The sequence below is a fragment of the Mytilus edulis genome, chromosome 14 (genome assembly GCF_963676685.1).
Source record: "Mytilus edulis chromosome 14, xbMytEdul2.2, whole genome shotgun sequence".
Classification (NCBI taxonomy): domain Eukaryota; kingdom Metazoa; phylum Mollusca; class Bivalvia; order Mytilida; family Mytilidae; genus Mytilus; species Mytilus edulis.
In genome coordinates this window covers 33,433,155-33,453,189 of record NC_092357.1, presented here as the reverse complement: position 1 = coordinate 33,453,189, position 20,035 = coordinate 33,433,155, and the positions used below count along the sequence as shown (strand labels likewise).

Below are 20,035 nucleotides of genomic sequence, written 5' to 3'. Positions count from 1 at the left end.
GTCGGCATTATTTTGTATGACATTATTACTGTTCAAGTATATATTACAAATCCGCTTCAAAGTCAAGGTTTCGTGACTTTTCATTAGTTTCCTTTAATAAAAAGTAACATGATAATAATGTGTGACAACTTTAATAGGTGTGCACTGTCTGTTCAATGAAAATTAATTCAAATGGCAAAACAAAATTCACAGTGAACGCTAATTCCATGAGTTAATTTGGAAGACCAACATTTATACAAAACTAACCAGTATTACTTTTTGTTCTTATTATCTGAAATAACAATACCACGCAATCAACACTTTCGGTCATTCATGCATATGGTTTTTTTTTAAACTCTGAAGGTAAATCCAAGCAACTATATTTGACTTAGAATAGTACATATAGACCAGTTGATGTTGATACAGAAATTTGAAATTAGTATTCATCATGTTCATTGTGCCACTATTTTTGGCAACTATGGTGTATAGCAACGTCAGTGATATTCGACTTGATATACTATAAAATGTGGGTTTTAAACTATTAGAACTATGAGTTTTTTTCACATTTTGAGATTTTTGTATATGGTCCAGTTTTTAATTCGTGTGTCTTATCTTAGGTGCCTTCTGTGCGTTTTAATAGTTTATTGATTGAGGTAATATAGAGTTACATTATAGACTCTGTATCATAATGTTGATGTCCTGTCCAGAGTCAATGCGGATCACATTGTCTGTAGTTATTGCATCTCATTTCTTGAATTTCTTTTTCTTATTTGTTTTGCGTTTCCTTTTCTTGGATACCGAGTTACAAACTTAGAGGACAATGCATGTGTTGAAGAATATAGTTGCCCTCTTCATGTGGTTTGTTTTATATGTAGTGTTGCTTTTCGTCGAAGTTTATCCCAAATCTCCTTTATTTGTTCTTTTCTTGTTTATTTTTTTATTTTATGAAAGTAATGGCTTAGTGGGAGATAAACTTAACAATTGAAATTTAGTATCGAATTATAAAGATTTGGATTACATAAATGTGTTTTATGCAGTTGAATTCATAGTCAGTATTGTCGTTAGAAACATAACATTATTGGATCAGATAAAAAAAAACTTCTTACCCAAACATTTGCCTGTTTATTGTTACTCTAAAATAATTATTTCAATGAAGTGGCAATTACTAACTTGCGATTGATATACAAATAAAATTGAGCTTACTGTTTTTAACATATAAGATTAACTATATAGTGTGTGTATCTCTTATATGTTACTTTTCATCTGAAAATCAATAAATGAAGAAAATAGTAAATTGATAAAAAAAAAAATAATGTAATTTGAACGCGTCTCGCCATCTGGAAAATATACGGTTGTACACATTAACCTGCTGCTAAAGTTGTGTTTTTGTTTAATGGCTTAAATTTTAATTGTTTTTAATTTGTTTTTAGAATAAATTTGTCGTATGTAATGATGTTAGGAACTACGGTTAACAAAAGTTTTGCAAAGGATTTTCAATCAGAGTTATATAAATTTAGTTGTTCCTTATTGATGACTATTTTGCTATAATCACACGTTACAATATAACAGCTACGTTATTCGCATAATATGTTAGTAATGAATTGCGTTACCACACGTCCCCTCGTGCATTAGGGTTGTAAAAACAAAATAACACAACAAAATTATGTCAGAATGTATTTAATGCACAAAATATGTAGTATACATATTCATACTTATAAGGTTGTGATATGATAATGGAGAATTATAATGCAGCGATTCTGCATAATCCCATGCCATGATCGGTAACATAGCTTATTTACTAGTTTAAAATTAGTATAGCATCATGCAATAATTTACCTTCTTCGTCATGTAAAAATAAATTGTATGTGTATATTTACGATTAAACGATTCGATTAATTAAAAAAAAATTGAACTTGTTGTCCATTTATGATCTGTATGTCTTATTGATTGTTGCAGCTTCAAGATCTGTAGTTTTATCCAATATTGATCCAACTACCCAGTTTTCAAGTGACAAGATACCAAATGTTGATGGTAGTATTGAAATGGACTCATTTCTCACACATTCAACAAAAGTAAGAAATATATCAATTTTTAATTCACAAAATAAACAATCGAATCAGTAGTAAGTTTAATTAATACAAGGTATATGTTTAAAATGTGTACATTTGGAATTGTTAACAACACATGTGTAATAATTTCTTTGACTGTTTCTTTAGATTGAAATATATATATAGATTATAACATGGCATTTTTCATATCAAACACCTTATTAGACCTAGGTCATGACTTAATCCCGAGAGCCGGGTGATAAGGGGTCTGATATAAAAAAATAAAATGCTAGGTTCTTTTTATCATATACTCCAGCAGAAGACATACAGACAACAACTATTTTTAAAACTTTGAAAAACTGCATTTGTTGTTATATTTGTTGTGCATTTAATATAAATATATTTTCCTGAATCCCAATTTTTCTATACAATTTTGTCAGATTTTACACAAAATAAACGTACCATTGAGGAGTATTTCCCAAAATTTGTCGAATAACGGCGAAATGTCATGCAATTATGTTACAGAAAAGCATGCGATTATAACTGAAAGCATTTGATATAAAACGGAAGCAGTTGATAAGGTCATATCACACGGCTGAAGCAATTCTTGAAATTAAATGAATAAATAAATGTACAAATTATCATGGGGTACAATTATACCTTTATTTTCTATAAGTATATGATCATTCTTTATATAATACGTAAACAATTATAGTTAACCCGTTTAACATGATAACAATTAGTTCTAAATCGTCAATGATAGATTCTAATAAAATCAGTTAAATTAAATATTTTATGGATTTTATATTTTTGAATTAAAGATTTGACAAAAAGAATAGAAGCAAAAAATGATAGTATAATCTTATTGAATATCACATTTAAATATACATCTTTATGTTACAACCATCTGTACCACTGCATTATATATTTTTCGTTACAAGCAATTAATGACAAAAGAATTTTCTTTTGTATCATAAATGTATGAGTGTGCTTGTATTAGTGTGATACATACATGTACGTTATTCCTCTTTCTACTTTTAGAATAAAAAACAAGAATGACAGAGAATCTGTAGAATTGCAACAGATATAAGAGGCACATAAAAGTCAAATGACGGAATGGAAAAGAGGATATTCATTTATACGTATAAATAATTACACGTTTTAACAATACTTTGTTTTAACATGGTGGATAAAAGTTTTGTGTACAATTAAACAAAAACAAGATCTACAGTGACTATCGACTGCTTGTAGACAAAACATGATTTAAACTACATGTAAACATTGAGGTTAACTAATGGGAACGTAATTGTGTTAAATTCACGTGTGAATTACACTAACATAACTCCGAGTTTAGGTCAATGTGAACACGGCCTAATACTACTGCAGCAAGAAACCGACTTCTCTTAAAATTGAGCTGAGTACCATATAAAGTGAGCTCAAAGATTCAACTGAGATAACATAGCATATACAAAAACAAGGAAATTTAAGATAAATTGACAATACAATATGCAACGTTGTGACTATGTAAAAATCCGGTGTGTCTAAATATAATTTATATAGCTATATTATAAGTTAATTTAAATACAAAACTGTACATTTTTCGAAATATAAGGGAAAGTCTTCCACAACGGAATAGATAGATTTAACCTTCCAACATGTTTGGTTCTCAATTCTATTGAACTTTATAATATCTTCGCACTTTTATTTATCGAGTGTGTCACTCGTGAGTCTTTTGTATTCGAAATCCTTTATCTAGCGTACACAATTTTAATCCTTGTCTCAATGATAAATTTATATACACAAAGAAGATAGCATTTGTAATAACAATTAAAAATCTCAATAATAAAATCACTACATGTGTATACTATATCATGCCCATAAATCATACGATATATCTTAAAATATTATATAACTTTGTCTTTAATGAAATTTAAAATAGAGGTAAACATATAAATAAATAATTGCAATTGCATAATGAATAATTAAAATAAAAACAATTAATGCATTAATCATCATCAACCAGCAATGATAATGTGTGCAACCAGGTGGTTATAAAACAAGCAAGTATAATACACCTTTCTTAACAACGTTTGATCGAATGATTGATTGGTGAACAAAGCCATGTCAACACTATTGTGGCATTTCTTTACTATCAATTTGCATTGGTGGAGGAAGCCGGGGTACCGGTTAGAACCACCGACCTACGGTAGAAAAACCTTGCATTCCCTGTCAATCAACATTAGAGTCGTGTGCAACTTTCCATTGCGTGATTCGAACTGACAACCGCAGTGTTTACAGGCTATTTGGTATAGTAGTTCGACAAATTAGACCACTCGGCCACAAAATCTCCCTCTCAAAAATGAAAAGATGTATAGCATGTAAAATAATAACAGAACTAAATTTGATAAATGATTTACAATGAGCATGCTCTTTTGAATAGGTATTTTGGGCATGGTACATCTGGAGTACGCAATTTTAATCCTGGTATCAAAGATAAGTTTATATACAAAGAATATTGCGTTTGTAATGACCAAAAATAACAATAATAAAAGCACAAAAAGTACATAATTAATCATGCACATATAACATACGATGTATCTTAACTTATAACATTACTTCGTATTTTATAAAATTTCAAACAGAGGTAGATGTATAAATAAATCTAAATGTAATTACAACATGAATAATTAAAATAAAAACAATAAATGCGTTAATCATCATCAACCAGCAATGATAATGTGTGCAAACAGATGGTTACAAAAAAAGCAAGTATGAGACACGTTTCTTCACAACGTTTAATCAATCGATTGATTGGTGAACAAAGTCATGTCAACACTATTGTGGTATTTCTTTTCTATCAATTTGTATTGGTGGAGGAAGCCGGGGTACCGGTTAGAACCACCGACCAACGGTAGAAAAAAAACTTGCAGTCCCTGTAAATAAACATTAGAGTCTTATGCAACTTTCCCTTGCGGGATTCGAACTGACAACCGCAGTGTTTACGGGTTATCGGTATAGTAGTTCGATAAATTTGACAACTCGGCCACAAAAGCCCCCTCCCAAAAATGTAAAGACGTATAGAATGTGAAATAATAACAGATCTGAAGATGAAAAATGATTTACAATGAACATGCTGTTTTGTTGAAGGAAGCCGTGTCCGACGAGAACCACCGACCTACGGTAGAAAAAAAAACAGTCAAAAAAGTTGGAGTAGAGTGTACCTTTCCCTTGCGGGATTTGCACTCACAACCAGGCTATCTATTCAGTGGTTCGATTACTCTGATCACTCGGTTACTAAAGCACCCCCTCAAAAATGAAGATATGTATAGCATTTAAACTAATAACATAATTTAAGATGATAAACGGTTAACAATGGAAATGCTCTTTTGAACGAACAGTTGATCATGATGCATTATCTTTTATATCTTTTTTATAAATCAGAATCAAAGACCGAATAAAAAAGGCACAAACAGATATATTACACACTATACGTGAATGAAAAAGCAGACAAAACTCCTGATTTTTTTTTTAACTTTTCATACTAGTATTATATATCATGTATATTGAAGATGAAAAAGGATGACATAGACACGTTTAAAACATCACTATTATAGAATAATCTACCTTTCTTTAAAAATCAAGTATACATGATTAAGCAAAATATGATGTTTTGTAGTTGTGTATTTGACATATTACCACTTTACATGTAAATCAAAAGTTTACCAAAAACCAAGACGGTGAATTATCCAAATATATAAAGGAAATTTGTATATATGATGGCTTTTTCATTTAATATTATCATTGTACATGTAAGACTTGTAGTGCATTTCCATTTTTTTAAAACTTCAATTGATTCCGTATGCACATGTTTATTGATATTGATGTCAAGAATGAAACTTGGTGTACATAATTCCAAAAAGTATCTCTGCTAAATTTAGTGTATTTCACAACGTACTGAATTGTATTGAAAAGTTTAAAGATGGTCAAATCAAACTCATAGACTAAATACAACAATATATAACAATGTTTCTTCCTACATGCTATACCGCAGATTCGACATCACTATTCGATCGGTTTAGCAGAGAACCCTTTGCTGTATCTACAAAGTAGTAACGAAAAATAAAACTAGAGAAAGAAAGAGAGAGACAGTTAGGAATATAGGTTAAAAAAAGGAGTATAAAGCTGTGATATCAATACTCGAAAAAGGATTGATGACAGATAAAATTTTTATATTTGATTTGTTGCATGTACATGTACATATTGATCAGGCCATCGAACGTAATTTGTTACGTTCCATGGAATCCTTTTCTTTTTGTCTGTCTGATATTTAAAACAACAACTTCATGAACAAGTGTCATACGATTTGATATAAAGATAGACTGTGTTAAAACGATCATGTAATGTTGATTTCAAAATTATATGAATATTCAATATTGTTGGAGATTAAGTATGACAACATTTTCGAATAGTTTTGTTGTGTATTGATACATCTTCTGTAATTAGTAGATAATGATGGGTCCAATCGCATTTCATATTATACATACTTGAATGTCCATCTCGATTTAAGCGTAATCAGTCCAGATCGGGTTAGATACCACATTTTATCATTTGAACAGGTATATAATGACACAGAAAATTGCTTTTCTAGAGAAAGTTCATACTCCTAGAATATCTTTTCAGGATTCATTCTTTCGAAAATATGCCTTCTTAAAATGTAATATCTGTCTCATTACAAGTAATAAAACGACAAATAGTCAAGCGTCACCGTTAAGGATAAAACGGGCATAATCATCTTTCCATTTGCCACGAAGGAGAACAAAAAAGGTAATTGATCATTATATATATATATATTTACTTTGTGGAAATATTTATAAGCGATACTCATTTGTGTTGAAATAAGATTAAAAGATAATTAATAATTACTCGAAATGACAAAGCTTGAAACATTTGTAATATATATATATCTAAAAACTTTTCTGTGAATACCTGATTGAAAACCTGATTGGGTCCGTTCAGACGTATCCGGTTCATTTCGTGTGTCAATCTGGCATTTACATCTAGACCAAAATGTGTACAAATCTGAAAAGCGAATACATTACAAGCATGGCATACGCTATTATATAAAAGCTATGTAAAAATTATATGAAAAAACGATCTCATCAGTATTTTTACATTTGATTTTGCTGCATAATTGGCGTAAAACTCTCTATGCTAAGGGTTATCATCACCTTTTTAAGTCATAGCATCGGTACTGACAGAAACCTTAATAATAAAAAAATATTAACAACAAAAACGAAATCCAATGTATGTTCAAAAAGTCCTTAAAATGGACAAAAATCAATGTTAGCCTTTTTTAAACCATCGAAATGAAATTTAAAACAACTGGTATATTCCTCCTTTGGCAGAGACTATAACAAACATACTGAAATTCAGTGATCAATTAAGAAATTGATTAAAATAACGGAGGTTCCGATACCCTCTAGCAAAGCTGTTAATGATATATACTTTAAGACCCATAAACATGATATAAATAAAGTATCTAACTTTTCGGAATGCTTCATTGTACGAACTATATGAATTGTGTTTTTATTTAATTAGCCCCCCCCCCCCCCCCAGTGTTTCAACAACTCAGAGGTCAGTGCTTCGGTTTGGACATGAATTATTATATACTGCGGATGAATAAGGAAATGACCTAATGTTCTTTATGGCTCTATCTTTCATTCCCTTTCTATTTGTACATAGCAGTACTTATAATGTAATATATTCATTCATCTGCAGGTATGAAACTTTGAGCCTTTATGTAGTAGATAACTCAAGGAAAGCGCCTCGAGTGTATGATATTTATAAAATACACTTGATCGTCACCTCAAATAGTCCATTCAAACTAAGTTAAAACCTTAAACTAATTGCAACAGAAAATGTTTTAGTTTTAATCTAAAGCATTTGGCCCCAAATATACACAGAAAAAAGTCCCATAAAACTAACTTGAGGAAAATTCAAATTTTGCGTTTTTAATTTCTTATGGAAATTAACATTGGAAAGGGAGATAACTCAGCAAAAATGAGTCTTTTTTTCTGAAACTTTGGTTGATTATCTTAGAATTCAGGTAAAAATGATACTTTGATGGGGTAATAAGTTCGTATTTGACTATATTATATAAGCTTCTGCTCATGAAACATACAAAACTGAAGTGCTATGGGTATTTTTACTATTTTGGCACATTTTTCGTTATAAAAAATTGCAAATTTATGGCTATGTGACCATTTTGGAAAAAAACAATGTGAATATTTGGTATTGTTTATTTCTGTAAATTATATTTGTTCAGCATCTACCTTGTTAAGAGAAACTTTAAAGCACAAAAACTAAGGATAATTGCTTAATTAATTTTACTCAATTTTAGATTCTTTACCTTGACATGCTGAAAATCTAATAAATGGTCAACTAATGAAATCTAGGTAGTAGCTTTATAACAGATATAAAAACCTTTGTTATACTCAAAAGACGGCTAAAATATCAAGAATCAATACATGCTGTTGACTAGAAGCGGTAAAGTTATAATTTTGTATAATTTCTTTTTAATATTTCTGCCTTTTTTTACAGAGTTATCTCCCATATCAATGCAGATCTCCATAGGAATTTTAAATCATGATTTGTTGGTTTTCCTCAAGTTAGATTCTATGGGACTTTTTCTGTGTATATTTGGGATAAAATCAGATAATGATAAAGATTAAAACTAAAAAATAACATACGTTAATAAATATCCCCGGAGCAAATTAAATTAACAGAAAACATATGGAAACCTTATCCCTAAAACCTTTCATGCAAAGATGACCCTGGCATCGACGTCAAAATATGTTCCGTATGTTTACGTCCCTTGCAATCGAATGCTTGGATTTCATTTTTCCTTGATGAATGTAAATCAGCAATAAGCTTCAGATACACACAATGTCTCAACACTGATTTATATCAATTGCCAACATCATGTCGATAGCACATGGGTTATACAGGTTTTTTTTAATCTACTGATAATTGATTAAAAAGTTAATAAGAACGAATGTTTCAACTCCATCAGGCAAAGTTCTCCCTTGAAGATTTTGACTTTTCTTTGAAGTTCATGTACCATCTGGCTCATAACCTTTAAAATATTCCTAAAGTCATTGTTATCAGATAAAAAGTATTGAAGAAACAAACTTAGAAAAGTGCTTAACGTGATGAACAGTTAATAACATTAACGGTACCAATTTTTCTGCACCAGATGCGCATTCAGATAGCACATGGGTTAAGATATGCATATGCATGTAATACTTATTTTCAATATCTGGTTATAATACGACTTATATACGATATTTGTAAATCATGATGTGTTATTGTTGCAAGTACAACAAGTGGATGTAAGCAACTGTAGGCATCCGGCGTGTTCCCTTGGAATTTCAACCAAAGATGAAGAACTGGATCTTACATTTCTGTATTGGATATCTTAACTACATATTAAGTGTCCTTACAAACGACGGTATATTACTAGGTCTTCCAAGTGCTCCACACAATTTCTTCAAACATCTATTGCATCAGCAAACAAAGACGGACTTCACAGTCAGTGTGAAACTGCCTATTCAAGAGGATGGGTTAATCAGATGTGGATACAAAAAATATTCAAATATATTTTAGAATAAATGCAATCTAAGAATCTTTCATCTTACAATAGTATGAAAACATTTGACTTTTCTACACTTTATATATCTATCCCCATTCCAAAGTAAAAGACAAATTGAAAGAGTTGATATTGCTTTGTTCCATAAAAAGAACGGCCAACGTAGATACAAGTATCTTGTCTTAGGGAGGGATACATACTATTTCGAAAAGGATCACTCTGATTCAAACAAAAAATCTTTTAAACTGAAATTGACTATGTGGTAAGGGCTTTGCTCATTGTTGTAGGCCGAACGGTGACATATAGTTGTTAATTTCTGTGATTGTTGGGCTCTTGTGGAGAGTTGTCTGATTGGCAATGATTACACATCTTCTTTTTTATATTATCAAGATGTTTGATTTCTTGATTGACAACATATTTGTTACGTTATGAGGACAGACTGTCGGCATTCCAATGGGAACCAATTGTCGCCCTCTTATTGCTGACTTGTTCCTTTATTGTAATTAGGCTGGCTTATATAGAAACTTCTTAAGCAGAAAGATAAGAAATTAGCAATATCCTTTATACTTTCAGCTATATATATAGACCATGTAGATGATGTTTTCTCATTAAATGATTTAAAATTGGGTGACTATGGTGAACGCATCTATCCTATCGAACTAGAGATAAAGGATACAACAGTAAAAAGTAAAGTCCGTCTGATATCTTGACTTACATCTAGCCGTTGACAATGAGGGTCGGTTGAAAATAAAACTTTACGACAAAAGAGATGATTTCAGATTCCAAATGAGAACTTGTCATATTTACATAAGGAAATGCATGTACCATGCCAGGAATATGATAGTTGTTGTCCATTCGTTTGATGTGTTTTGTCATTTGATTTTGACATTTACTTAGGGACTTTCTGATTTGAATTTTTCTTTGAAGTTCACTATTTTTGTAATTTTACTGTTTTCTATGTAGCAGCATTGCAGCAGGCCTGCATACGGAGTATATATTTCCGAATTAAAACGATATTCCTTGGTTTGTATCTCCTATCATGATTTCCTTGATAAACCTATTAAACCAAGAGTTCCATATGTTAAAGTTAAATTCTTCGCTTTGTAAATTTTACGGTTCTCGTTTTGTATCGAATACATAGGAACACAATCAAAGGTATAATAAACCAATTAAAGCATAAGTTTGCCTCTTTTTGTATTACAAATATAAGGATAAATACAGATTTAAGTTCCACAAATGCAAAACTACACAAGTTAAACACAACAGATGATTGCAAGCTGATAATCAGTTGCATTTTCTTCAGCATTAACGTCCAATGATTATTTCCCTTTCTTCTCGAGATTTTTTTAACATTTAAATATTCGCACTATTCGAACTGTTTTGTAATGTGACAAAGGGGAGGCGGTTTGTTAGATTACTGCAAATATATTAAGGCTGATCTCAATCTTGTGAATCAGTCCTCAATTGTATCCACTGTTTTGCGGTTCTTCAATATGGTTTGCTTCCGTTGAAATATTCGGCTTGATGATGGTATTTCCAAACAATTGCTTCGACCGAATATACATTACAAGTTTATAACAATGATTTCAATCAATCCGAAGATGGATAATTTCAATTTATACTGTTAACAATGACAACATATACTTACAGTTCCGACATTTCAGTAAAAGGATAATCAAAATGAGAGAAACGGTTACAGTTCCACCAATAATCACGTCTATAATGATTCGATAGTGTTGATAGTAGTTTGTAGCTTAAAGAGAAAGTAAAATAAAAGAAATGAAAATAAACTTTACGTTTACCCATACATTCTAAGCGACATTAATGTAAAAAAGGTCCAACAGGGCACAACTAGATACGGCCATAGAGGTATATCCCTGAAAATTCCGGGTATAATGTACACGACAATCATGCTTGAATAAGCTATGATTTGGAATTTTATTAAATTTATAAAACGGAATATGTCTGTGACATCGAATAAATGAGGTCTTTGAACTTTAAAACATTGACACTGGACATTTGCCAGTAACGGTACAATATGCAAACCTAAATGCATGGTTTAACTCAATGTGGACAATTTGATAAAGAGGCTCAACATCCATAAATATAAAAATAAAAAGTTAAATTCATCAAATACAAAAAAACATTCAATTCTTGTTGAAATCAAAGAACGTATAATTTTGATCCTCAGTGCTGCACAATTTTGTACTTTTTTTTTACTTTCGAACTTTTATATCTTGGCGTCACTGGTAAGTCTTGTATGGACGAGGCGCGTTTTTGGCGTATTGAATTTTAATCCCGATGCCTTTTGTTATCTATTATTCATGTGTTTCTTTGCCTAATACGTTCTCCTTTGTATTTGTATTGTAGTCCTGTAATATTATGTTGTCATTTTAATGTTATGTTTAACCTTGCCATTAAAGTGCGAGGTTTGGCATGCCACAAAACCAGGTTTAACCCACCATTTTTTTCTTTAAAAATGTCCTGTACCAAGTAAGGAAAATGGCCATTGTTATATCATAGTTCGTTTCTGTGTGTGTAACATTTTTACGTTGTATTTCCGTTTTTTTGTTTGTTTCTCTTATATTTTAGTGTGAATTCACATTACTATAAGACGTGTCATGGTACTTTTCTATCCCAAATTCATGTTTTGGGTTTTGATGTTATATTTGTTATTTTCATCGGATTTTGTCTAATGCTTAGTCCGTTTCTGTGTGTGTTACATTTTAATGTTGTGTCGTTGTTCTCCTCTTATATTTAATGCATTTCCCTCAGTTTTGGTTTGTTACCCCGATTTTGTTTTTTTTGTCCATAGATTTACGAGTTTTGAACATACTACTGTTGCCTTTATTTGGATCATGTTGCCCTTTAATGTGGACCAATTAGAAAACTGAACCAAACACGGTTACATTCAGAAAATGAAAGACCTTAATAGAAAGGCGTGGGATGAAACCAAGCAATGTATGATTATGGATTCCTCGCATCTCAAACTGGACCGATTTGAAAACAGGGCCTGATATACAACAATTTAGTACTCAACATATCAAACAACTCCAACAATGAAACTCCATGGAAACTGATCATGAAATAACGCTTCAAAATATCACACACAGTCATTCTAACCTTATCAAATTTTTAAGTACAATTTCATTCAGATGATTTCACTTGAACACTTATAATTGTTCTGAAAAATTGCCAACAAATGGAAGTTTGTAACGACCTTGACCGGCTATACAGCCCTTGCATGTCGGTAAAAAAAAAGATTGTCACCTTTTGTCCTCTACCTTTCAAACAGTTTGGACAATATCCCCCAAAATCATTTTAATACAAAAAAAACTCCTGTTGTGGTAAATAACCTTGTGGTACAATATTATAGATTCCAAAATAAACTATCAAAAATACCAAACTCAAGGAGAACAAATATACCAACTTGGAACAGGTACCAAATGAACGGTTAAACTTGGTTGTATACATGTAGCTAGCTAAACCTCTCACTTATGACAGAAGCATACATTGTGATTTTATTGACAACGATGTGTGAATAAAACAAACAGACATAATAGATCAGTATTCCCAAAAAAATAGTAATTGTTTGCACGCCTGAGGTCTGTGGACGCTGACAACAATGTCATACCATTATTCGACACCACAAGTTGGGTATTTTGCGATGTTAAGCAAATTCTTAGCACTCACCTTGTTTTAATGCTAGAAATTTACAAATGCATCAAACAAAGGTCTTTAAATACAATGAATATATGTTTTATATTAACCTGCCACTACTTACAAACAAACGTTATGGTCGTAAATGCTCACAGTATGCAGACTTCGTTAACAAGGGCGTACTACTTCAAAACACACTGATTATACTTAGTAATGAGAATATCAAAAACAAAACGATTGAATACTAGAATACCTAAAGTTTCTTACAAAAAACTTTTCACGAATTGGTTGATTGATGTATTGCTGTTTCAGCTACATCATATACATAGCAACCTGTTATTGAGGTTGTAGATCTTTATATACTACTATTGTCTTTTAAACTGTACTTTTGCCGATAGCGAATTTTTTACTTAGGGAAGGTTTGCATAAAGGGGGTTGTATACATAGTGGGAAACGCACACAATTTTGATCTTTTGAAATTAATGCAATAGTCTTTGTTTGCTACTTTGCCTTGTCTTTTTTATTGATGTTAGAGATTTTAACATTTGTAACCTTCTGTGTCCATATCTAAAATGATTGTATTACGTCAAAGAATATAGATAATATTATACTGCATGTATGTGATGGAACATTTTGATATAATTTTCTTGCCACGGCGTTTTAGTTTATTGTGAGTTAAAATATCCAGTTGTTATATTTCACCAGTCCTATACTGCATCTCAAAATGGGTTCGGAGGAATTTCTAAGTTATTGCTCAAATATTTGCAATATTATGTTATACCAAAGTTATGGGATTCTGTATAGTTATTAATCACTCTTTATCTCTTACCTTTCAAACATGGTCGGGAACCATTTACAATAACAAAATTTGATCCACCAAGTCTGCACAGAATAACAATGGTACTATGGCAGACATAATCAATAGTGTAGTTGAACAGTATGTTTGATTGAAAAAATATGCCATCCACAACGGTCGCAACAGCTAAATATTGTGTGACGTCTTTTTCCTGCAATGTTGGAATTCGGAAAAAAAATCAAATCAATTGCTTTAAAAAAATAATTGTAAATAATCATACTCCTTTGAAATATTATTAATTATTTTTTATCTATCTATCTGTCTTTATTTATTATTATACTGTTTAAGAATATCTTAATATTTAATATCAACTTGTTCTTATAACAAGAAGGAAGGTAAATACAAGTACAAGACAGAAACAGGTTACTCCCCCCCTATAAAAGGAGGGATAGGACAAAAGTTTATAGTTTCATACAAGGATCAATATTTCTTGACGTTGTTAAGTTTATCTTGAATAGTTTTCTTTTTATTAAAGTTCCTGTTCACGTCTTTTGCGCTAGATTTTGACATCACGAGGCTCGTTTATATTTGCGAAAACTTAGCATATTTATTTCTTTTTATACGGATATGTCGACGGAATTACACGTAACGTTTGGTTGTTTTTACTGTAGGTAATTGTTGTTTTGAATAAAGTTCACGAGCACTTCGTCATTTTGATTTAATAGACCCTGTGTACTTTTAGAACATTTATTGATTATTTTCATTCAATTTTCATTTCATTCTGACACAAAATATAATTATCATAGTAATTAGACACATCTTTATCACAAGCACTACGTATACTTATCGAGGTCTAATAATTATAAGAAAAGAAATTCCTTTTATCATATGTACATTGTATCTTTCCTCGGTTTCTTGATTCATTTTAAAACAATTTCAGATGTTAAATTAGCCTTTTTTTAAATACGTACACCATCTGTAGCGTTACATACTGGAGCAGGATACACTTTCATCAGAGAAACATTAAGTAGTACTTGTTGTCCGTCAGATGTTAAGTTAATTGGAAGAATTTCTTCAGGGTGATCTCAAAGATAAAACAGACAAAAGTTTAAACCTCAGGTAGAAAGTGCTTGATAGTATTCATTGTTTTATTTATACATAATTCTGGTTCGAGAACACGAATACATAAAAAAAAAAGCAATTCACGCTCTTAAAAACAAGAAGATTTATTCTTAGCTGCAATAAGTTCTGATTCTAGATAAGTTGCCTCTAAAATCATTACAGAAACAAGATACGATCGTCCATTTTTCAAATGATGTAAAAGGGAATGTGTTCATGCAACTCTGACAAACATTACTAAAATCAAAGAATAAATGTTCGTCTAGACTTAATCTTATTGACATCTTACTTTGAACAATGTCGAAAGATAGTTATAAACCTATTCCTTGTTTGTAAAATGAAGTATTTGTTCCGCAGACGAATCGCAAACAACATAAAAAACGACTACAATCAAATGAAATGGAAAATGGAAATTGGCAATGTGTCAAAGAGACAAAAACCAGACCAAAGCAGAAAACTACCAAAGGCGACTATTGTGTCCACCCCCCAAAAAACAATCAAAATAATAATGGCAAAATCAAACATGTGTAACATACAATGTGCGTAACACTAATCATTTTTGCAATGTGCATACTTACATATATTTATCAGATGGTAGTCCATTTGGGTTCATTATGTGGAGTAGTTTTAAATGCTGATTCACTTATTTTACGAATCATTTTGTTTGTTTATATGCACTCTGTTGATACTTGACGTATTCCTCCTCCTTTGGGAACCGGTAATCTATTTGTCTTGGTTATCATGTTATATACTCTTGTCAGGTTAATATTTGTAATTAATTTGAATGTTTGTCGTATTATCTACTTAATGGAGAATAAAAGATGGTTACATATTTACATGTATCGACGTTTTAGTTATCTTGATAAAGAACAAACAAAATATCAAAGATAACTCGAAAAATTAAAGAGAGTTGTTTCACTATATTGTAAAAAAAAATCTAAAAGTAATACAGTAGCGTACCATATACACACTGATATATAATACGAGAAATATACACTTTTAACTAAAAATTATTAATGAAACATTACATTTATTAATTGAAATAAAATGATACATGTATATACCTCAAGAACATACAATTTGGTAGATAAAGATTTGCAGTATACACTAAGGTAAAATAAAGTTATTTAACAAGATATTTACACATTGATACATTGTTTTCCTATACGAGACAAATGGACACATAGGTATGTGTACACTCCTTGAAATAAAGGCAACAATAGTATACCGCTGTTCGAAATTCATAAATCGATTGAGAAAAACAAATCCGGGTTACAAACTTAAACTGAAGGAAACACATCAAACATAAGAGGAGAACTACGACACAACAAAAACACAACATTAATATGTAACACTAAAATATGACATGGTCATTTTCCTGACTTGGTACAGGACATTTTAAGAAAAAAATGGTTGGTTGAACCTGGTTTTATGGCTAGCCAAACCTCCAGCTTTTATGGCAGAGTTAAATATAACATTAAAATTACAACATAACATGACAGGACTACAAAACAAATAAATGGGAGAACATATAGGACAGAGAAAAATACGAATAATAGGTAACAAAAGGTACCAGTTTTAAAATTTAAAACGCTTTAAAAGTTGCAGAGATATCAATATAATGTCATTGGCATCGGAGTATGACGTTTCATAATTTTGAATATATAAAAAACAAAAAATAATATAAGAAACTTTCTATACATGTATGTCCATACACAACAGCATAATAATTTTAAAATATTAGAAATGTAGAAAAATTCCAAGGAGGAGTGAAAATTAAAAACAAAACTTAATCAAAGAAACAAAAAGGAAACACAAACAATATAGTCATACAAGAGAATACGATAAAGAGAAAAACCAAGGGAAAATTGATCTTATTTAACATAAAAAAAAGGATTTCCAGCAGTAAAATAAACCACTTTCAGTGAATCAGAAGAAATATTTTTAAAATTTACCAAATTATACATACGTTCAAAGTTTTCTTCATTTAATTCCAAAATTTGGCTCGAAGAATCAAAGCCGTATGAGCACTCGTAAGGAATATTGACATCGTATTCACTGAACTTGTATATCGTAAGAGTAGACGAATTTGCTGAAATATTTAAGTCTTCCTTGTATTTTGCAGTATTCAAGGATACGCCGTTCATAACAATTAGGTCATATCTTTTGCCTCTTGACCACTTCCGAGTAAACTCGTCGCAACATCGAAATTGAGTTGAAATTTTACACTCAAGCTGTACATCGTTAGTGAATACAGCAGGTTTGGTGTGAAGATTCCATGAAATATAATCTACAAAATATAAAATAATTGTATGTGTGATTCGGCTTTTCTGTACCATCAATAGTTAATTACCGCTATTTGTAAGAACCAGGCAGATCTCAAAAAAGTGATTCTTCCAATATAACAATTCTCTGTTTATTTTGTATAAAAATCTTCACTATAGTATTAAAGATATTTATTGTATACTTAGTAGTAAATACAGATAAATTTTATGTGTAATACAAGCGTGCTTTATCAGCCACCCGTGATGATATCGATATCAGCACGGTTGCAAAAGCTTTATCACACCTTTAATCTGTATGACGTCACGTCATCGATTGCAGTCACTGTTGCAAAGGCTTTATGAAATCCCTTATCTGTATAACGTCATGTCAAACCTATATTCTGTATGACGTCATTTCAAACCTCCTTATCTGTATGACGTCATATCACATAAAAAACATCTACTTGAGGTATATGTATATAATAAAGTGTATATAATATGGCTTTTTCAATATCACACACCGTATCAACCCTCAACCAATATAATCCCTCGAGCAGAGCTCTTCGGATTATATTGGTGTCTCGGGTTGATACGGATGCGATATTGAAAAAGCCATATGATATTCTCTATGAATATACAAAAAAATGTCACCTTCAAATAGTGATAAAAAAAATAAAAATGATATTAAATCACTATTTGCTCCTTTTATTCCTTTGTACATGGCACACTATTCAAAGATGCGTAGTTGGTTGAACAACTAAGAACCATGTATAGCTATGCACTAAATTGAATATAACTCCTATATGTTTATCGTGTAAAAATAAGTTGGGTTTTTATACTAAAAGTATAGAAAACTAAATTCAAAAATCTATTAGATTGCCTGAAATGATCACCCTTTTACCGTATAAATATAGAGCTCTCTATCTTGAAAACCATAAAAGGTGTATTGTTTATATTCTATATCAACAACTATGGCAGCAGACGTTGAGATGAAATGTAGTTTTTCATGCTTAATTAATGTTAAATGTGCCATTTCTAACTTCTATCCCTCTGAAACTGCTGTGATTTTGATCAAGGAATATACAAAGGACATACGAAATCATTTGATTTCCTAAAACTTGATAAAAAATTTACATGCTTAGATGAGGGACATTTGTCATGATTTGATTTGTTGTCAGGCAGGTATATTTTCTATCATGGGAGAATATTCTGTGTGTCCTAATCACAAGTATTCTCTTGGTATCCAGTGGAGGAGGAGTATCATTTTATGTGGACAGTCTGATCACCTGGAAAATCAAAACCAAAATCCGACCGGGCAGTAACACCTCAAATTAGACACCACCTTTTCGGGACCAGAGAAGTTGTGCTACCAATAGCAAAATGACGATGACCGGACAACAAAGTTCTTGGGACTCACAGTGTGGCCCACAGAATTTTCGTCTATATTACCAACGGCAGCAGGAATATAAGGCTAACTATCTCGTTGTCTCGTTGAGTCCTTGACAAGCTGCAGAATATCTAGCATATATTCAAGTGTTTAGTCGGCTACAGAGTAAACATACAATGTCTATGTTTGTCACATATGTTTTGCTACCGTAATTATATCAAAAACGTAATATATACGATCTATGATATACAGATTTAGATTGAAGAATGTTTTTTATATCAAAAATAAAACAAAACATAAATGTCCGGCTTAACAACGCATTTGAACCTATTTGCTATATAAAAGTACTACTAAAATGGTCCACTACAACAAAACAACTTTGAAAATGACAAACGAATGTTTTGATTGGCCGACTTCTTGACAAAAACAACTTATTTTAGGCTTGAAATTTGATGACAGAAATGATTTTCTGATTATCCTGCAACTGTTCTAAATATCCGGACAATCTTTATATTTTGCCATCATTGCCTGTGATTGCTTGACTGATTTGTTCGAACCAAATATAATATAATAATAAAGTCATCATAGATACCAGGATTGACATTTTGTATTTGCGCCACACGCGTGTTTCGTCTACCTAAAGACTCATCAGTGACGCTCTTTTAACAAAAGTTGCAATATCAAATAAAGTACGCAGTTGAAGAGCATTGAGGGCAACAAATGCCTAATAGGTATGCCAAATACAGCTCAGATTATCTATTCCTCAGGTAGAAAAGCGTTAGTATTACAAAAATTCAAAGTTTGTAAACAGTTGATGTATAATTATGACCATATCAATGATAATTCATGTCAACACAGAAGCGCTTACCACTGGGCTGGTAATACCCTCTTAAGACCCTTTGGACCACATGTGAATCGATTTGATAAAGGAGCCCACAATCCAAGTCCTCTCAATACATTGTTACCTAGATGTGGTATTAACCAACTCATTATGAAAATAAAAAACAGAATTTAATTCAGCATTTAAAGAAACAACATCAATTCATTTTTGTGAATCAAACAAAGTTTAATTTTGGACCCTGTTTTGGACCAATTTGAATGGCATATATCTCGAAAACAAGCACACGGACCTAT

General features: G+C 31.2%; 1 protein-coding gene across 2 annotated transcripts in view; it reads right to left on the bottom strand.

Annotated features, from left to right (window-relative positions):
• Positions 1-1,640: 1,640 nt before the first annotated feature.
• LOC139502422 (uncharacterized) overlaps positions 1,641-20,035 on the bottom strand; it is a 52,963-nt gene continuing 34,568 nt past the window's right edge. The window contains exons 3-8 of one of the 2 annotated variants that reach the window (XM_071291876.1): positions 17,220-17,540; positions 15,103-15,215; positions 14,165-14,342; positions 11,324-11,428; positions 7,014-7,106; positions 1,641-6,126 (exon numbers count right to left, since the gene is read on the bottom strand). In XM_071291876.1, the coding sequence (XP_071147977.1) occupies positions 6,068-6,126; positions 7,014-7,106; positions 11,324-11,428; positions 14,165-14,342; positions 15,103-15,215; positions 17,220-17,540 (869 nt within the window). In that variant the 3' untranslated portion in view covers positions 1,641-6,067. Of the gene's footprint in view, positions 6,127-6,879; positions 7,107-11,323; positions 11,429-14,164; positions 14,343-15,102; positions 15,216-17,219; positions 17,541-20,035 lie in introns of those variants that run through there. The other variant, XM_071291875.1, reaches the window with a different exon arrangement.